The 19,053-nt window shown below is 49.1% G+C and overlaps 8 protein-coding genes across 8 annotated transcripts; 2 read left to right on the top strand and 6 right to left on the bottom strand.

Annotated features, from left to right (window-relative positions):
- Window positions 1–282: 282 nt before the first annotated feature.
- PENARI_c002G03723 (DUF4048 domain-containing protein) lies at window positions 283–2,047 on the bottom strand (the record flags this gene model as incomplete). Its single annotated transcript, XM_022627383.1, has 2 exons — window positions 283–487; window positions 552–2,047. The coding sequence occupies 2 exons, from the start codon at window positions 2,045–2,047 to the stop codon at window positions 283–285; spliced, it is 1,701 nt and encodes a 566-aa protein (XP_022492914.1).
- A 167-nt stretch (window positions 2,048–2,214) lies between these two features.
- On the bottom strand, window positions 2,215–2,684 carry PENARI_c002G04668 (uncharacterized protein; the record flags this gene model as incomplete). Its single annotated transcript, XM_022627456.1, has 2 exons — window positions 2,215–2,432; window positions 2,489–2,684. 2 exons carry the CDS (start codon window positions 2,682–2,684, stop codon window positions 2,215–2,217), a joined length of 414 nt encoding a protein of 137 aa, XP_022492404.1.
- A 2,479-nt stretch (window positions 2,685–5,163) lies between these two features.
- PENARI_c002G10041 (STE20 family serine/threonine-protein kinase) lies at window positions 5,164–7,145 on the bottom strand (the record flags this gene model as incomplete). The annotated part of the gene is made up of 5 exons (XM_022627829.1): window positions 5,164–5,422; window positions 5,472–6,700; window positions 6,750–6,917; window positions 6,973–7,040; window positions 7,097–7,145. 5 exons carry the CDS (start codon window positions 7,143–7,145, stop codon window positions 5,164–5,166), a joined length of 1,773 nt encoding a protein of 590 aa, XP_022492680.1.
- Window positions 7,146–7,467: 322 nt separating this feature from the next.
- PENARI_c002G12172 (FAD-binding oxidoreductase) lies at window positions 7,468–9,147 on the bottom strand (the record flags this gene model as incomplete). Its single annotated transcript, XM_022627976.1, has 2 exons — window positions 7,468–7,500; window positions 7,552–9,147. 2 exons carry the CDS (start codon window positions 9,145–9,147, stop codon window positions 7,468–7,470), a joined length of 1,629 nt encoding a protein of 542 aa, XP_022492965.1.
- An 873-nt stretch (window positions 9,148–10,020) lies between these two features.
- Window positions 10,021–10,455, bottom strand: PENARI_c002G04446 (uncharacterized protein; the record flags this gene model as incomplete). Its single annotated transcript, XM_022627444.1, has 1 exon — window positions 10,021–10,455. The coding sequence occupies one exon, from the start codon at window positions 10,453–10,455 to the stop codon at window positions 10,021–10,023; it is 435 nt and encodes a 144-aa protein (XP_022492651.1).
- Window positions 10,456–11,126: 671 nt separating this feature from the next.
- PENARI_c002G10426 (MFS transporter) lies at window positions 11,127–12,775 on the bottom strand (the record flags this gene model as incomplete). Its single annotated transcript, XM_022627849.1, has 3 exons — window positions 11,127–12,058; window positions 12,112–12,471; window positions 12,661–12,775. 3 exons carry the CDS (start codon window positions 12,773–12,775, stop codon window positions 11,127–11,129), a joined length of 1,407 nt encoding a protein of 468 aa, XP_022492327.1.
- Window positions 12,776–13,440: 665 nt separating this feature from the next.
- On the top strand, window positions 13,441–15,384 carry PENARI_c002G04275 (uncharacterized protein; the record flags this gene model as incomplete). The annotated part of the gene is made up of 5 exons (XM_022627432.1): window positions 13,441–13,593; window positions 13,644–13,896; window positions 14,455–14,491; window positions 14,542–15,249; window positions 15,381–15,384. The coding sequence occupies 5 exons, from the start codon at window positions 13,441–13,443 to the stop codon at window positions 15,382–15,384; spliced, it is 1,155 nt and encodes a 384-aa protein (XP_022492402.1).
- A 762-nt stretch (window positions 15,385–16,146) lies between these two features.
- On the top strand, window positions 16,147–17,921 carry PENARI_c002G07915 (D-alanine--D-alanine ligase family protein; the record flags this gene model as incomplete). The annotated part of the gene is made up of 5 exons (XM_022627686.1): window positions 16,147–16,171; window positions 16,224–16,232; window positions 16,738–17,072; window positions 17,129–17,716; window positions 17,781–17,921. The coding sequence occupies 5 exons, from the start codon at window positions 16,147–16,149 to the stop codon at window positions 17,919–17,921; spliced, it is 1,098 nt and encodes a 365-aa protein (XP_022492564.1).
- Window positions 17,922–19,053: the final 1,132 nt, after the last annotated feature.

The raw sequence follows: 19,053 nt of genomic DNA, 5'->3' as shown, positions 1-19,053 counted from the left end.
TTCAGAATAGGTGTGGAACGCCAACAACTTTGTGATCTACAGGTGATTTCAAAGGAGAATATCGGATTACTAAATGCAACTCTGGTAAATCAAATGGTATTTTAACAAGTTTCCTAGCAAATAGCATGGCCAGTACTTTAGGGTAGCAAAATCAAGGAAATGCATCGACAAGACAAGAAACAACGCTCTCGTATGGTATAGGTCGTCGTCCTGCGTGATTCGGCAGATAGGCCAAAGAATCAAGAAGTAAGTATGTACATGAAGGTAGAGAAAAGAACACCATTAGTCCTTCTTGCTGTCCTTGCGAGTCAGCGAAGGAGAGGATGCTCGCTCCGGAGACGGGGACAAGGAGCGCTCCCACTCTGCCATCAAATTGGAGGCAGTTCGTTGAAGCTTAGAGGGAGCCAGCTTGGTAATGGTAGGCCAGGGGATGCCTTCGGTGACACTGGGATCAGGAGCAGTGGAAGCTGGGTTCCAATCACCAAAGCTAAGGTTGCGGTCAGCGCATAACGAGGTTGTCATAGATGAAATCATGAAAGGTCGAACGGTACCTAGCGCTTGTTCGAGGGCTACTGCCCTGTGTCACGGGTGACTGATCTTGCTTCGATTCAACAGTCGATCGGCTCGACGAGGGCGTGTGCAACTTCTTTCCGGATGAGGGGGTATCCCAGCTATCCCAATTGTCGAGCTCGTCATTCTGCGCATCGACTGGAGTACTGGAGCGGCGATCGGGCTGTTCGGCGTCGGTCGCCTCGTTTGGGGCGGTTACTTGGCCGGAGGGGGCGCGGAGAGCGTTCGGAGACTTCTGAGCTGGTGTATCAATGCCGAATTCGTCCCAGAAGGATGTGGAAATTTCCGCCGGCTTGGTGTCTTTACCAGTTTTTGTCTCGACCGCTGGTCCCCTCCCCCGCGAAGACGATGACGATGAAGATCTTGATAGCTTGCCATCCGCTAGCAGCCGCTCTCGGCTCCGTGATTTGGCCAGTGAATCGCGCTTGCGACCATTTGGCGGCGCCAATGTATTGGGTGACATGTTTCGTGTCTGTGTTCCGTTGATACCTTCCTCGCCCACCGTAGCTTGTCGAATGTCTTCCAAAAATGTCCAAAGACCTTCCCGTAAATCGGACGCCATTTGCTTGCCGGTACGCATCAAGGCCTCCCTTGAAGGCGGAGGAAGAGTCTTGCGCCACTGGGCGAGCAGATGTTCTGGTACCTGGCTTTCGTCCAGCTGCCCGCCGATACTAGCAGCATTGTTGCGTTCCACCGAGGGCAGTGTCGCAGATCGAGGAGTACGGCCCACGCGATCAGCCTCGGAAAGACCTGGCTCACGTGGGAAGCCGCCTGAAGCTGTTACCGGCGACAGAAGAGACAGGGTCCGGGTGTGTGCTCCTTGGAACACTCGCCGACCGTTCGTGCCAATCTTCGTGCCGTTGGTTGCAACAGCACGAACACTGGTACGTCGCTCAAGGTCCCGACTAATCCGTTCCTGTGATACCGCAGAACCAACCGAGCTCATGCTCTGCTCTCGGTGGTGTGTATTTGACGCCTCAGGGGCTGAGAAATCAGGAGATCGGAGCGGCATCAGTGGTTCCGCATGGTTGATCTCCGCTCGTTTCCTGTTCTTTTCAGACAGTGCCCACTGCTTCTTGATTGCCACCAGATCTGCCTCTGCCCGGTGGAGCTCCTCGCGGAGCTCCATGACCTTCCGTTCCTGCGAGGCGATAGCCCGCAGGAAATCGTAGCCATCATCCGGGACATCGAAAGACATGGGTGTTCCAGGCTGGGCAGTGGGTGGACGGGTGGGTTGCGTAACCGGAGTGGCAGCTCCGGGTGAGGAGACGTCGGCTGTTGATTCGGGTTCGTTCAGGTTGATGGGGAAGTTGAGGGTGAGTCGTTTGGCATGGCGGGCTGTTGGTTTGGCAGAAGGGAGCGATAAACGTTTGTTCTGCTTGAGTGAGCGAGAATCGGAAGCAGACTCCGGTTGAGTCTGGTTCGCATCCGGCGGTGGCCCGTGGGTGAGGCTCTCCGCTCCCGGAATACTCTCCATGGTGGACCAGCCAGCAGGAGAGAACAATCAGGATAACATGAAAGGGAGGAGGAATGTAAGTGCAAGTACGGAGTATGTAAAGGGGAAAATAATAGCTCTGACAGGTGTGGTCTCTCCTGAGTCCAGCCCACAGCGGGTCCGGCGTGTTTCAGGGGTTTAGCGTCTTATTAAGCCATGTGTTTCGAGTCTTGGCATTCAGGAAGCCCTAACTTCAACTTCATCCCATTGCGAGGGACCTTCACGGCGTGCTCTTCCAAGGTCTCCATGGGTTGTACTTGTGTTGTAGCCATCCAGTTGTCCATGGCATTGTCATCACCCTTATTCGGATCTAGGCCAGCGCCTGGAATGTTGCCACGATTGGGAGGAATCATCTGCGGGGCGTAACCTTGAGACAGGTTAGCTTTGACCTTGACGTGCGAAGTGGGACTCGAGAATCGGAACCTTGTGGTAGACTGGCTGTCATGAGTTCTTTCCTTGCTGGTTGTAGCTTCACCAGAACCGGGCAGGGAGGAGACACGCCACTTGACCGAGTCTGGTAGCTAGGCTGGGCTCTTTGCCCAGACCTATAGGCCAGGGAGCCATCTCCGGTGGCATAGTCATCTGGCTCCTGTGAGGCTGTAGAGAATAGGCAACCCATCATGGATGTGTCCCATAGACTGATAGCAGAGGCCGCGTGGGATGGCAAATTGTGTATCACTGGGCAGTCCTGCAGGGGTGGTTTCAATATCTGAGAGCTCATTCATGGAGGGGCCATTGATGAACATCCCATTGTTGAAGGGTGAATACAATGGGAAGTACAAAATCGACAAGAATTTGTGACACTGCAGCCCATTCACGACAAACAAATCATATCAGCAAATGATTTTCCTGGTTGATCTTCCCGATTGGGACGGCTGGTCTCTGGGTATAAATACCCCCATCTTTTCCATCTCTTGCTCTTTCCTTTTCTTCCTTCTCCATATCTCTCTTCTTTCCTCTTTTTTCTTCCCCCATTTCCCCTTTCCTTTCCTTTCCTTTCCTTTCCTTTCCTTTCCTTTCCTTTCCTTCCTCAACCCCCCTTCCCCTCTCCCCCGTCCTCCCCAATGGACCGTCACTGCGGACCTCAAGGCATTCATCCTTCATGGTTCGGGTGCGGTGGTCCCGATCAAACCCCAGCACTGTTCGAGTCGGCCTCAGAGTGAGCTCAGGCATTGCGTCCCCGGCCTCTGTTGGCGTACCCATGGTGTACATTTGCGTCTCCCCGTGGAGCTTCCCAGTTGCCCGTCCTCTTGAGAGGGCCTGGCTGCTATTGCGTGGCTTCGCAACCTGTGTTCATCTGAGGCTTCGGTCTTGGGTGCACTCAGGTGGCTGGAGGCCCCTCTAGCTTCCAGGCCTGTCCTCGGGGATCGGGTTTCTGGGAATTTGGGCCTACGCCGAGGATATGATGGCATTCATGCTTCACGGTTCTAGCGACATGGCCCTGATCAACATTAAATGCTGTGCGAGTCAGCCAAATGAGGGGCCATGGATTCCGCGGATCTCTGGATCCCCTTGTGCAGGCACCCACGACATACATGGGGGGGGCTTTGTAAGATCTTGTTCTAGTTGTAGCTGTTCATTCCAATACGATCCTTGTCCAAGTCATAATATCTAACTCTGTATCACTTTCTTTCTCCTACTGCCAAAGCTTAAACAGACAAGACTGTCTTCAGACTCTTGAAGTTCTGAAGGCATCCTTCGTGGGCGACTTTTTATATTGACCGAAGATGCCGCTCTTGGGAACATGCAGGGTCCACGCCCAACATCTTTGCGTCCACGAGCACGACTTGAGCACATCTCCACCATGAGACTAGCACTCAACCCATTGAAATCCCGCCATACAGTCTTATTCCTGCGACACTTGGTCAATTCATCTTACATTTCTAGGTGGCCGCCAGTCCCTCCCCTCCAGCGCACCGTGGTCAGGTCATGACACTCATCACAATGGAAATCCAACCCGAGGGTATTCCCAGCCATTGACCTCGGACTACTCGATCCATCTTACAGGATTGAAGACGAGCACCTGGGACTTGTTGATATTTGGGCAGCAGCAACACTGGCAAGTTACTCTGCAATACTTACAAAGACACAAAACTGACAGCTGCATCAAGGCATAGTCATTCGTTAGCTCTCAAAACCTCATCAACTGAAGAAACACAGACGGCGCCTTCGATGACCGGCTTCACATTGCAGAGCTGGTCGCCTACTCGGTACCCTACCGGACAAACTCCGCAAGAAGATGCGACTGGTGTCAATGTTCTAGGAAAAGCGGGAAGCTGGACGGGGAAGGTCTCAATCCCGGATCGGAGTCTTGGGAGCTTAGCGGCTGGGGACTTTGTGGGACAGGATTTGAATGGGTTCTTGTGGTGGATGCGCAAGGATCTACAATGGTATCCTGAGGATGGATTTCCCGGAGAGGTATTCTTGTGCTGGGTATCCGCTTGATCTTGATGCTCAACAGGAAGAGGGGGAGAGGGATGGGTATGTGCTTGCTGCTGCGGATGCTGAGATGGGGGTTGGGTGTGATGATGGAATCTCTGACACTCTTGGGTCAAGGTTTTATCAGGAGTTGTCGACTTGTATTAAGCTGTATACGAACTCGGGCAAAGTTGCGTGGTATCGTAAATTGTTAGATGGGTTTCTGGTTCTGATGATTCGACAAAGAACAAGATGTAGATGCGGAAGCCATATATATTCCAAGAAGAAGTAGGACTAGCAATGGACGATCGGAAAGGAAAATCCTAATCATGAGTTTCATATGTATTCTAGTATTCCTCAAAATACCCAAAAATTATCCCACAAGGCACGTAGCCAATAAACAGACAGAAGCACAGGCAGCATTCTATCGCAAAGGAAAGTATAGAAGACAGCAAAACGATTACACCAGATCATTAGAACTCCGGGACCAGTCCCACCAGACATAGAAAGTGACAGTAAAAGGTAAAATCGTACAACGAACGGACACCAAGGATGCAGGGGCAATGACAATGGTTATACAACAGGTTTGGAACGCCACATGGGTCTATACAGGGAATGAAAGAAGGGTAGAGGGTGATGCTGAAAATGGAGGTAGGTGATGGTTGGAGGGGACATTAGGATTAGATGCCACCCCAGCGGTTGCGAAGACCCTCAGACCAGCGCGTGTAGAGGACGTCGGAGAGTTGTTTGGTATGTTCCATTCCGGGAACGGACTGGCCAGGTAGGTTGGATGTGGGAGATTGGGGTTGAGTTTCGGGGACGTAGGATTGGCGACGCTTGTGGCTTTTCAGGTGAGGGTTGTTTTGAGCCAAAACGAGGCGAGGGCGAGAGGGAGAGTCGGGTTGAGTAGGTGGGAGGAGAGTTGATAGACGGGAGTCACTGGTATCTCGTTAATTTGGATATATAGTTTGAGATGAAACAGGCTTACGCTTGGAGTTTCTCGTTCATAATTCTGACGATGTGGTAGAGACCCTCTGGATCGACCATTTCCAGGTCACTCCAGGCCTCGGCCAGTCTGGAGATAGCTTCACGCTTATCACCGTCTCCAGTTGTCGACAATACCTCCTGGCAGGAGAGTCCGACGGCTTTGCTGTATGCCCGTCGTCCAATTTGAGCCTCCTTGCTAGACGAGTCGGTGGACATGACCTTCGGGCTGACATTTTCGTCAAAAGCCTGCTTTGGAGATTTGACATCGGCGGGGACCTTGTCTGATACCCGACGGAACTGTCTAACAGTAGATGGACTGTTACCGTAGCTCAAGTCCAAACCAAGTGGTTGTTTGATACCACTGGAGCGGCGCTTGGTGTTCGCCCGGCGGACAGAAGGTGATCGTTCTGTAGGAATTCGTCGAACGGTCGAGTTGGCCTGGTGCTTGGGAGGAGGTGGAGGCTGCGAGATATGCATGTCCTCCATGAGCTCGGCAGGATCAGTGTTCTCCTCCTCCTCATCTAATGTCGTCCAGTCTGTACCCTTGGGCACCCACATACTGGGGGCCTTGACGGTGTCAAAGACCCAGTCTTCGTCGTCATCCTCCTCAGGCCTGGTCATAGTGTTCAGAGACTCGGCATAATATTTGACGTTCTTGGACACACCACGACCACCATCCCAGTCTTGCTTGCGATGGATGAGCTCTTGGAGTGCCTCGGGCTTGCCAGCATTCCGAATGAATTTGTGTCGGAGAAGCTCCTTTGCACTCGGGCGGCGATCTGGATCTTTCGTAAGACACTGCGCAATGAAGTCTTTGAATGTGTTGCTGTATTCATTGCCCTCGAGGCGAGGGGCGGGGTTCTTCGGAATCAAAAAGAGCACTTTCATAGGGTGTGTGCTGGCATGGGGTGGCTCGCCGTTGATCATTTCAATGGCTGTAATACCCAATGACCAAATATCCGCCTTGAAGTCATATCCAGCCTGCTGGATAACTTCCGGCGCCATCCAGAATGGAGTTCCGACAAATGTATTGCGCTGTGATTTGATGTTGACCAGCTGTGCGGCCACTCCAAAGTCGGCCAGCTTGACCTTTCCAGTCTGAGAAAGCAGGACATTGGCGGCTTTGACATCCCGGTGAATCTTGCCTTCGCTGTGCAAGTAATCTAATCCCTGGAGAAGTTCGCGGCAGACGATTGCGACGTGGGCTTCATTGAAACTTCCTGGTTTTAGCTGTAACGGTCAGCAGGGCATCCCACCGTAGGGCAACAGTTGGGCATACCAGGTCCAAACAAGAACCACCTCCGAGGTATTCCATAACAATCCATAGCTTGTGCCCCTTAAGGAAACTGGCCTTGTATTGTGTAACGTAGGCACTCGCGCAGGTAGCCAGGACAGAAATCTCCTGTTGAATTTCCTGGATATCATCTTCACTGGATTCGAGATCGATCTGGGAGAGGTGAAAGGTCAATTGGGCACCATTGGGTCGGATTGAAAGCGCGTACGTGTTTAATGGCAACAATCTCGCCGTCGGTCTTGTCAATTGCTTTGTAAACAGTTCCAAAACTGCCGCCTGCAAACGGGACATGGTTAGCCAGATGCAAAACCCCTGTCAGGGGGAACACTTACTGCCCAGCTCCTCCATCACCTGGTAGTGACTCGCCATATCGTCCGACATGATTAGCTATTCCAAGAATGCAATGTGCTCCAAGAAAGAATAGCTGTGGAGTAAAGAAGAGAAAGGGATCGGGCAAGGAGGTGGAGCTACAAATCCCAAACAAGCTCTGTTTCGCATGGCAACGAGCGGCCTGAGGCCACAACTGGGGTAGGGGTCCACAATGACAACAAAGATCTACTGTATACTCTTTAGTTACTTATTCACTTATTTATTTACTTATTAGTTGATGGATCGTATTGCATTTCTTTAGTTGTAATGATCTAATTTTTATTGCTTGTTGTGTTACTCGAAAGACTAATATTGCAAGTATTCCATTACAGCCCTAGATGTACTTGTAAGGGTTCATGATCCCGTTCTAAACAAATGTTAGCAGGATTCCATACAGCAGGTAATAAAATTGACTCACCGGATCATAGAGGTTCTTAAGCTGCTTCATCAGCTTCACCATTGTCTCATTTTGGCTGTATCCAATGAATTCGCGCTTGGCAACACCGAGACCATGCTCGGCACTGATACTGCCCTGGCGTTTCTGGATCCACTCATACACCCAAGGCTCAATAGCCTTCTCGACCTCCTTGTTGTATTGTCGCACGGCAACGTTCAGGTGCAGGTTGGAGTCACCCATGTGGCCATAGCCGACCACAGCGCGGACGGGGAAAGAGTCATCATCACCGACGAAGCCCTTCTCCGTAAGACGCGCCTTACAGTCTTCCACAAGCTGGTACAGATCCGCCAGCGGAATCGACACATCGTACTTGTAGGTGCCGCCTAGGTGGCTCAGCGACTCGGTGATACCCTCACGCCAGCGCCAGAGAGCCTGGAATTGGGTCTCATCCTGGGCCAACACACCATCAGCGACAATGCCCTCGCCCATCACATTTTCCAGGAACGATTCCAGCTTCTCCATGTCGTGCTCGGCGTTGGAACCGCTCGTCTCGACCAGACAGTAGAAGGGGTACTCGCCCTCCAGAGGGTGCTTGTTACCCGTAGACTCAATTACCAATTTCTGGCTGCGACCGTCCATCAACTCGAAGGCAGAGAGGATCTCCGAGAGCTGGCCCTTGGCCGCAAGGTAAGCCTGCTGAACCTGCTCAAAGCTCTCGAGACCAAAGTAAGCCACGTTAACAGCCTTGGGGCGGGGAGGACACTGAATAGCAACGGCAGTCACCAGACCAATGGTTCCCTCGGAACCAATGAACAGTTGCTTCAGATCGTAGCCAGTGTTGTTTTTGCGGAGAGTCGACAACGCATCAACAACAGTCCCGTCCGGCAGGACCGCCTCAAGACCAAGGACACTTCCGTGCAGACTGCCGTAGCGCAGCAGACGTAGACCACCAGCGTTGGTGGAGACATTTCCACCAATATGGCACGATCCCTTGGCACCCAGGTCAAGAGGGAAAAGGTGCTCCCGCTCAGCCAGGTACTGGTCGGCGACCTCAAGGATAACACCGGCATCAGCAACAAGCACACCAGACGCGGCATCAAACGAGCGAATCTGGTTCATGCGCGAGGTATTGATGACGATCTCATCGAAGACAGGCACGGAACCACCAACCAACCCAGTGTTTCCACCCTGCGGCACAACAGCCAATTTCCGCTCATTGCAGTACTTGAGCACCTTGCTAACCTCTTGAGCATCCTTGGGCTTGAGGACCAGCCGCGTGTGGCCGCGGTACTTGCGCATCCAGTCACTGTTGAAGGGTTCGATGTCGTCCGTCGCATCGGTGGTTACGCCATCAATCACGGCGGATTGGGAGCCCAAAAGCTCCTTGAAGTGGGCAACATCGTCAGCGGAGAGCTCGGCGAAGTTGGGGTTTCGTTTGACGTTAGGGTAGGCGTCGCTGGTGTACTTGATCTGGCGGGAGTCGGAGCTGCGACTGGGACCGGCGCTGAAGGTGCGGGTGACACGGGGAGTTTGGACGAACTGGGCGGATCGAAGGGCGACACCGGGTCGGGGCACTGCCCGCCGTAAGGCAGCTGTGATGTTCCTGGCGCCAGACATTTTGTGTGAGGAAGTGATAAATTTTAGGTGGAAGGTCAACGGTGGAGATCTGATCTACCGAGCTCCGACTCGGGGAGACTCGGGGAATTTCGGCGATTCAATTTTGCCAATTCAATTCACCTGTAATCTAAGTAACTAATTAATTAATTCACATATGGCAATTGCAAATATAGAGGGGCTCAATTGCTTCCGATCACGGAGCGCTAAATATTTAACATCTTAAAGTTTTTGACATCTGGCCGAGTTCGCAATGCTTACATAGTGAACTATCTACCTGACTGTGGCATATATGCATACATATACACCGGAGTTTTCCCGCGCGAGATGGCTTTCCCTTCGCTTTAGTGCTCACCCCTTGCCGCTTTTTGCTCACTGAGTAAAACTACGCATATCCCTAAGACTCCATTACATTAATTTACCGTCGTAAGTCCTTAATATATAATCATAGTTAGCATCCAAAGGGTGGTGTCTGTATCAATCCCCTAATTATATAATCTAGGTATAGTGTGTTTATTAAAGCTATAAAAGAAAGTTATACTAGATATAAGGCGAATAGCTAAACTAAATAACCGGCCTTAAAAGTTTTATTAGGCTTTAACAAAAACACACACTATTAAGAGCGGCTAAGGTTTTATTGCAAGACCCTTTACTAGAGTGAGACTCGTAGATATATTTAGTATAGGAGCTTGAGTAATTCATCAAGTGGTCATTTTTGAACCGTATTATTTATTGTTCTGGATAGCAAAGCACATGATATATAACTTCACTTTCAAAGATCGGTCTAGCTTTCACGAGTTTGGCAAATAAGAGCTGAGAGTGTACCTTCCTTCGCTAAAGCTGTAATAACAAGACTCAAGAAACTGAAGGGTACCGCTATTTATTATGACGCCGCATGCGTGAGGCTTCATTGACGGCCACGGCCCCCAGGGCGCCAGCACCTACAACATGGGCGAAATGTCCGAAACCATGACTCACTTCTTCGCCTTCTTTCTTGCGATGTTTGTGGATCATCTCTGCTATCCCAACCCCTACAATGGCACCCTCGGCTATGTGGCGGTGACGGTGGTTATCTTGGTGATAGTCATCACGATAGCGGTGACGGTGATGATGGTCATTGCGATGGCGATGGCCATGATATTTGTCCTTATCGTGGCTTCTATGACCAGGAACAAGGTCACGACGGTAGTGATGAGGTTCTTCGCGATTCGATTCGTTGAGTGCTCGTTCCCGTCGTGAGGGGTCAAAGGAGCTTTGAGGGTTGTCAAAGTTCATCCTTGGTGAACGCCTTTGCGAGTAGTAATTCGCCATTGTTGGCAATAAAAGGAAAAATTGTACAAATAATCACGAACGCAGCAGGGTGCTTTAATACTTCACGCGAAATACGAAAGACTGCGGTCGCCACAATGGATTGTTTCGTCTAAATGATATCATCCGATTATGCAAGCTTTTCCGCTCAGTCTATCATATAACGCAGGAACATTCCCGGTCGCGGTTGTGCCTTGTATCTTTCCGGGCGGAAAGAGACTGGCAAGTCGTGCAGCGCGGAGTGGGGCCGGATACTCAAATATGACCTCAGTGTTTAGTCCGGAAAAAAGGCTGCCAGCCAATGAATTGCCAGAAGATTTTGTTAATATTGGTACAATGAAAAGTGATAAAGTGTTTGGCTTATATAGAAATCAAAGGCTGGTTTCAGTCCGCCGATAAGACTCACCTGTCCCATGGCCCAGTAAAATTCAACGCAACAAGTGCAAATCCCTTGTCCATGCAAATATTGCATAAGCCAGAATCTTGAATATGATTGATTGGTTCTCGCTTGTTCATTTCGTTTATATGAGCAACTCGTTTGTTTCTATGCCAGTGGCAAAGCCAAAGCCAGATAAGCATTACCAGCCAGGACTCCACACGAAAAGACGACACCAAGGATGATCAAATGATTATTGCGGCGTTATAAACCCATCGACACCGGCATTCAGCCAAGGCTAGTTTGGCATGCCAACTGGACTATCTGCGTACCGGCTTCTCTCCCTTAGCTGAGAACCGTAGCTCTTGAAAACCAGAGGCATAGGGGCCAAGAGCACTGATAGGCAACCAAGGATGGTCATTGTCCAATGCACACCGATTCCTTCGTACATGGGACGGGACGCCATGACCATACCACCAGCTACAACGTAGCGGACCATCGTGATGCTTGCTAATGCACTGGCTGCATGTTCCCCGTAACTGTCAATAATGTACTCGTAGCTGCTGATATAAATGGACATCAGCACGATGCCGAAAATTCCGCACGCAAAAAGGCCAGACCATATCGAGATGGTCTGATAGTTTGTCCACCCCAGCCAAAATAAAGCTATTGGCAAAAGGGGACTGGTAATAATTGCCGGCCAAAGACGGAATTCTGGGGGTACTGTAGCACCATGTTCGAACTTAGTTTTCCGGCGGGTCCATGCATAGAGGGCGGGTGCAGCAAATGTAGCTATCGTGGAGCCTACAGCGATAGCACCAAAGCATGATCCCGTTTGTCCGGTAGACAAATCGTACAATTGCTGGAAGATGTAATCGAACCCAGATAGAAAGGTGAACATAATGGAATATAGTAGGGTCAGATAAGCACCAAGTACGGAGATCACGGGCTCAGTACTGAAGAATATTATAGGGAGTGGGAGGATGCTTTTCACTCGTTGGAATAGTGAGCCTGTGGAGTGGTCAGACACGTATCGTTTGTCGCCAGTATCACGTCGTAATTGTCTCGCTTTCCAGTCCAGTAAAACCGGCAAATATGTTTCAGAGAGAAAAAGAAGTGCCACGACCCATGCGACAGCTGATATGATGAGAGTCGTATATTCTGTCCATCGCCAGCCTAGGTTTGGATTAGAAGCAATCCACCCCGAGGCAATCGGGCTAATCATTGGGCCTAAGTTATACCGATATCAGTAAATTATCGCTGTGCTAACTCGGCGGACGTACCGGTAATATTAGCCCAGGCCAGAATAGGGAAAACAAAAGCGCGTTTGACCGGACGGAACTGATCACCGACGCTAGATCCGTTTATTGATAGCGTAGCGCTAGAGAAAAGTCCAACGAAATATCGACATATAACCTGGCCGCCGAATGTGGGCGTACGAGCGGATCCAAGAAGGAAGAGGAGATAAATGAAGGTCGACACCAGATAGGTCAGAGTCCTCCCAACCGATTCTGATAACGGCCCTGCAAACAGAGATCCTGAACCAATTCCAAAGAGATACATTGCTGTTGAGAGGTTTTCGGCAACTTTGGACACACCAAACTCGCGGCTTGCCTGCTTGTTGGCTGGGGAGTCGGCAGCGCCTGCCCATGCTTGAGTAAATACTAAGAACAATAATATGGCAATATTTTTGGACCTCGAGATCAGTGTCCAATTTTGCGGATCCAATGGATCGCTTTCACCATTTACCCTTACCCATATGCGTCCATTTTCATCAACAGCTAGCAAAAGCGCTTAGCATGCCTCGTTCCCAAAATTTAGATATCCCTTACCTGGTGACGCGAGCTCGAGATCGCTTCTGCGGCCCGAGGGTGCAGTGACGTGTTCTTCCTTATCTCTAAGGTTCACAAGCCTCTTTATCCGGTGGTTTTGGATTAATGCCCACATTTACAATGAAGCAACATGTATGTTTTCATGTTGAAAGTAATGACGGACACGAACAGGGGGATTTGACTTCTGTCCAGATGTGGTAGGCGGTATGGTGCGATATGCAGGCTAGGAAGTGCAAGTGGCCTAATGGCGAAGGAAAATCCGTCAAGCGATAACATAAAGGGTGAGATTGCAAAAATATTGGAAATGAATTCGTGATTCAGGATTGCAATCACACTTCAGCTTGTTCCAACTTACCCCGCGAGACCCAGCATACGTTCTTTAGCTGCAGAGTTAAATGTTCAATACCGGTTGTGAAAAGCGATATTGTATGGCACTAGTGGCCATCGATAAACCATATGACGTCAGACATGTCCCGTCATTAAGAATGCAGCAGGCTCACTCTGAGCTCCTATGGATCATCATTACCTCATCAACCGGCAGAGGAACTCTCGGGGAAATCTACTTTCATGTTACGTACATCGTGAGCCCTTAATATGGGCCAGATCCTGCGTCTGACAGATAGAATCACCTGGGACTGATGTTAATTTGTCTTCTGCAACTATCTGTCAATAAATCATCACATTTCGAAAATGTGTTCCTCGACGTCTCATGTTGATCTGTTGATCGTTGGAGCAGGGCCAGCAGGCCTCACAGCAGCATGCTGGGCAGCGCAATACAAGATGTCGACTCGGATAATTGATCAAAAAGGAGACCGAACCAAAACGGGCCATGCCGATGGGATACAAAGCCGGACTCTAGAGATACTGGAAAGCTTTGGTATCGTCGATCCAATCTTAAAGCAGGGGATCCACGATGTTGACATGTCCCACTGGGTAAGTACTAGGCGTGGATTCAAAATAGCCATTCGCCACTGACTGGTTAGACAACAAACAACGAAACCGGGAATATAGAGCGACGCAGGAGGTACGAAGCAGACACTGAGCAAAGGTCGAGATTTGGGCAAATACTGCTCAACCAAGGGGCTGTGGAGCAAGTCTTTGTTGACCATTTGCATAACAAGAACGTTCACGTGGAGAGGCATAAAGCGGCTGAGTCTTTACATATCTCGCCTACCGCTGTTGACGACACACAACAATTTCCGGTCGTTGTGGGAGTAAGGGATGTTGGAAATAATGGTACGTAGTCATCGCGTGGTTTTTTTGCCAGTAAGACTAGTGACTCTAAATGGTGGGCTAACCATGTGGTCTAGGAGAGAAAGAAACTATACACGCGCGCTATCTCATTGCATGCGATGGTGCGCACAGCTGGGTCAGGAACCAGCTAGATGTCCAGGCCGATACAGTATCAGAAGAATCAACCTGGGGAGTGCTAGACATAGTGCCCATAACTGACTTCCGTTTGTTTTACCTCCCTGCGCGTGGAACCCTTAATTGACCAGGTATTCCAGCCGATATCCGTCAAGCCTGCTCAATACACTCTCAACCTGATGGAAGCATCATGACTGTGCCTAGGGAGAACAGGCTTGTTCGATTTTACATTCATCTTCGAGGGGAGATGAAAGAAGAAGCCATGCAACATCCCAGCCGTTCTCCTCGAGCGATGGTAGAAATGGCCGAGGGCCTAATGAAGCCGTATAGTTTGACGTATAATTATTGTGACTGGTGGTCTATTTATCCAGTAAGATTGTATGTCCACTTACAAGTACTCTTTGCTGACGATGATATTGAAGATAGGCCGACGCCTAGTCAGGCAATACAGACCCCATGAGCGGTAAGTAGTAGGTCTCATAAGATACAGGCAATTTACTTACTGCCTTCTAGTGTGTTTCTGGCTGGTGATGCTGCACACACCCACTCTCCAAAGGGAGGTCAGGGCATGAATGTATCAATCCAAGACTCATACAACCTCATATGGAAACTGGGAGCAGTTATCGCCAATGGTGCAGACCCCATTATCCTAGGAACTTATGACACCGAACGGCGTCCGGTCGCCAGGCAGCTGATGGATCTGGATGCCCGACTTGTACAAGCATATGAGAAGGAGGAGAAAGATATCTCCAAAGGAATTTATGAAGTCCGCGAGCAATATGCTGGATTTATGGCAGGGGTCGACGTGACATATACTCATAGCATCTTGGTTACCGAGGGAGGAAAAGACGGTGATGCAAACCTTGCAAGCAATATAACATTGGGCATGCGTTTACCATCTTTCCTTGTTGTTTATCTGTGCGATGGACAGCCTTCACATTTGGCACAGAGGCTTATGAGTGACGGATTATGGAGGCTCCTGGTGTTTCCGGGTGATCTACGCCAACCGGAGAGGATGAAAGCTCTGGTCAATTTTGCGGACGTCTTCAGCAAACACTCTTACCTCGCTCATCTACAACGCATACCAGCTCCGGAATGGCGCTGCCATATCATTGAATTGCTTCTCATACAGTCATGCCCCAGGAGCGCAGTCAATCTGCTTGATCTTCCAGAGCTCTTCCACCCGTTTGATGATACTATGGGGTGGGACTACTGGAAGGCGTTTGCTGATGATAGGGACCAAGCTTACAAAGGTTACGGCATTGATAAGAGAGGCTCAGGTTGTCTCGTACTGTGTCGTCCGGATCAACATGTCGCATGGATAGGTAGTATGGAGGACACGTCTGGCTTAGATAGTTACTTCTCAAGCATTTTTGGACCGTTGAGATAGAGAAAAGCGGGGATAAACAGATGGACTTGAGTGCCTTTGGGCAACAGCCATGGCAAGAATTAGGATTCCAATTTAGTTCATATGGCACCTAAAAAAGAACCCAACTGTGTCCGAAGCGCACCTTGCGAAACAATCAGCAAAGCACATATGACACTGTCAACTTCGCAAAAGGATTGTCAGTCTGCGAATAGAGCATGCAAGAGGAATAGGCGAGATGTTGTGAAGATCATTATTTTCAGTCATCGTTGGTGAAGAAAAGACGTCTTGGGGTAGATAGATTTTTTGGAAGGGGTACTATATGGGAGTGGAGAACGGCAACATGCGTGTCTAACTTTGCATACCTCCTGCTCGGTAACTGATTCTTCATACGCGCATATATACCATCGAAGGAACTGCATGGACATGTGAGGCTGAGATAGAGAATTGAATGACTTCGAGGACGGTCTGAGTTATTGTTGCGAGTTGGAAATTGGTTCGTTCAGCTTCGGCATGTTGAAAAATCATGTTCATGGTACGATATGCTTCTTATTCCCTAGTAGACAGTTGAGCTGTGCTAATGTACTTGATTCTTTTCGGTTGTTTTGCGGTTTCTGCGCTCAGTTTGTGTCCGTTGTCTCTTCTGTCATTTGGCGGTATTGTGTGGCTGCCATGTGATTTCATTCAGATTGCTTTGCTCGCTCGGCGCTGACAGTTGCGGCGCCATGGCTGTCATTATGTATAGTTTCAATATGGGTGATTCAAATGCGTATGAATGTATGTGGGGTTATATGCCCACTTTCTAGTTGCTCTAACTTAAAATAAATAGTAGTGCAAGGTACGTGCCGTTTCGAATCGATGATGACAAATCGATCGACTAGGATCGCAAATTAGCTACAGTAATGCAAAGACGTAAATGTGCGCAGAGAAAAGTCACCGTCAAGTGTCGCCTAGCCAACTTAGTGAGGTTGTCATTGTCTAGGAGAGAGGATATGCCGATATATTCACAAAGTAGTTTTCCTGACGGAAATTTACGCTTCGGTATACCGTCACGTCATCACTATATAATTTCCCTGCATTTAATAACAGGAAAACAAGTCAAAGCAGGAATGCGAGTCATGACGTTGACCTAAATTTTGCGCAAATCTTTGAAGATTTAAAACAGCATGTCCTATGCTCAGAATTCTTCACTCGTGTTTAACTCAATCGCCATTTCCAACGTTGATTTTGGCGACAATCGTACTAAGTTGATGATAAGCCTGCGATTTGCTCTAGCCGCGGCCCCATTCACTTTCTTTTCAGTCACAGGATGGACGGTGTGCGTATGTCTTGCCTTAATATAGCTTTGGTCTCCGAGCAAAGGTCGTCCTACCTCCAACTCGGTTATTCAGAAGAACAGTGCGCGGCCCTCACTCACGATGGTGAAATCGATGCTGTCAGGACTACACTGGAGCGTCTGGGTCACCATGTCACGCTGGTACCTGGCATTCAGTTTCTGGTCCAGCAATTAGCGGCAGGAAAGGATAAGGGCTGGGATTTGGTATTTAATATGTCGCAAGGGTTTCATGGGTCTGCGAGGGAGTCGCAGGTGCCGGCGGTTTTGGAAGCGTACCAACTTCCTTACACATTCAGCGATGCTGCGACAATGGCCTTGTGCCAGAACAAAGCAATCACTAAGGTACCAAGCAGAAATCCCAGGTGTTTCAATTCGGTCTATTTAATGCATGAAAGCAGATTATCCTAGATCGTCATATGATCCCTAATGCGCCTTTCACCGTGATCCCCACGCTGGACGGCACAGCGGACTTTCCTGAGCATTTCGCAGCATTGCCATCTTATCCGCTATTCGTTAAGCCGGGCACCGAAGGTTCCTCTAAAGGAATTGAAAATTTCAACAAAGTGAAAAACCTTGAGGAATTAAAACTGGCCGTACGGGAATTAGCTTACCAATTTCCGGGCCAAGATATCCTCGTGGAATCTTTTTTGTCGGGCCGGGAATTTACAGTGAGCATACTGGGAACGGGGCTGCATAGCCGAGTGATAGGTATCAGAGAGCATATCTGGCAAATGGCACCCGATCACAGCAACAAGAATGGTTACCACACCAATGGTACGCTGGATTTTGCTAGCAGAGATAGCAAAGCTAGCAACGGAGGTAAGATCTTGTTGTATAACGATTCGCACGACATGGACGAACCGCAAATCAAAGCTGCCTGTCAGGTTGCTTTACATACTTGGAAAGTCTTCAACTGTCGTGATAGTGGGCGTGTCGACATTCGCTTTGATTCAGACAAGCCAGGCGCCATCCCAAACGTATTAGAAGTGAGTATAACAAAAACCCTCATTATATCCGACGAAACGTACTCATGTCTTCATGGTTGTGTAGGTGAATCCTATTGCTGGCCTTCTTCCAGGTCATTCGCCACTACCAGCAACGGCGAAGATAAACGGCCTGTCCTTCAAGCAACTTTTGTCTGAAATTATTGGAAGTGCCCTTCAAAGGACGCCTTATAAAAATGGTCGTTAAGGCTTGAAGGCAGTCCGAATCCTAAAAGCATACTTGATGGGAAAACACATCAATACGAGATGACAACCCGTTATCTTGGACATGACATCGAGCGGCGGCCTGCCGTAAAGGAGTTGTTGGTTATGGATTCCCTTTTCGCGCAACCACATGAGGAAGATGGAAGTAATACTTTATGCGGAATTATAAAAATCTGTAAACAGATGCTGGATACATGGCAAGGGTTGAGGTGTCCTATTCTCGAAAGTACTTTGGTTGTTGGAAAGAGTTCGGTCTAGGGATTTAAGCTATACAAGCAACATCTAATTGGACATCCATCTATAGTATTTCTTAGTTACTTACCATTTGTGGTTGGATGCCTACAGAATTGGCCTAGAGGCTTACCAGTGTCGGATTCGTGGAGGCTCTTCGTGTATTCAGGTGATCTACACGAATCGGAGATGATGCAGGCCCAGCTCTTTTCTGCATACGTTTTCATCCGGTGCTCTCACCCAGCCCACTCACAACAGACAGAAGCCCCGGAAAGGCACTGTCCTATCAATTAGTTAGTAAGTTCTAAAAGAGTCAGGCCCGAGAAGCGCAATCAATCTGCAAGAAGTTCAAAACACGATAGTCCCACATTGTATATCCTGCCGAAGCCTTTTGAGTATATCTTCGCCTGAGCAAACCGCTCGCTAAAATATAATTTAAATAACTACCTTCACTTGGAGATCCTCGACCAGACACATTATTCCCCGGATCTCGCCCCAGCGGCGTCTTGCGAGTCCATTGATAATGTGCGCTTGCACCTCGAGGGTAAGCTCCACACCTTGATTACAGCCTCTAGCATCAGTAGAGCCCCTATTGCTGATATTGGTCTAAAAGGTCTTGCCGACAGTTTGCCAGAGAACGAACTGTTGATTCGTATAAAATATGCATCTCCTGGTCGAATTTCCAGTCGTACCACCTAGTTAAGGTTAATGAAACTAGATTGATAAGATGACCAGGAAACCAAGGGCTCGATCCAGGCAGACATGCTGGTCAGAGCTGGCATGGGCCCATATAGGTATAAAAGTTTCATGGCGACAAGCGATATCAAAAAAATTACAGGGATATACATATTATGGTATGGATCATGATTCGAGTATCTTCCGCA

This window comes from Penicillium arizonense, assembly GCF_001773325.1.
Source record: "Penicillium arizonense strain CBS 141311 chromosome Unknown PENARI_contig002, whole genome shotgun sequence".
Classification (NCBI taxonomy): Eukaryota; Fungi; Ascomycota; class Eurotiomycetes; order Eurotiales; family Aspergillaceae; genus Penicillium; species Penicillium arizonense.
This window is presented reverse-complemented; position numbering and strand designations above follow the sequence as displayed.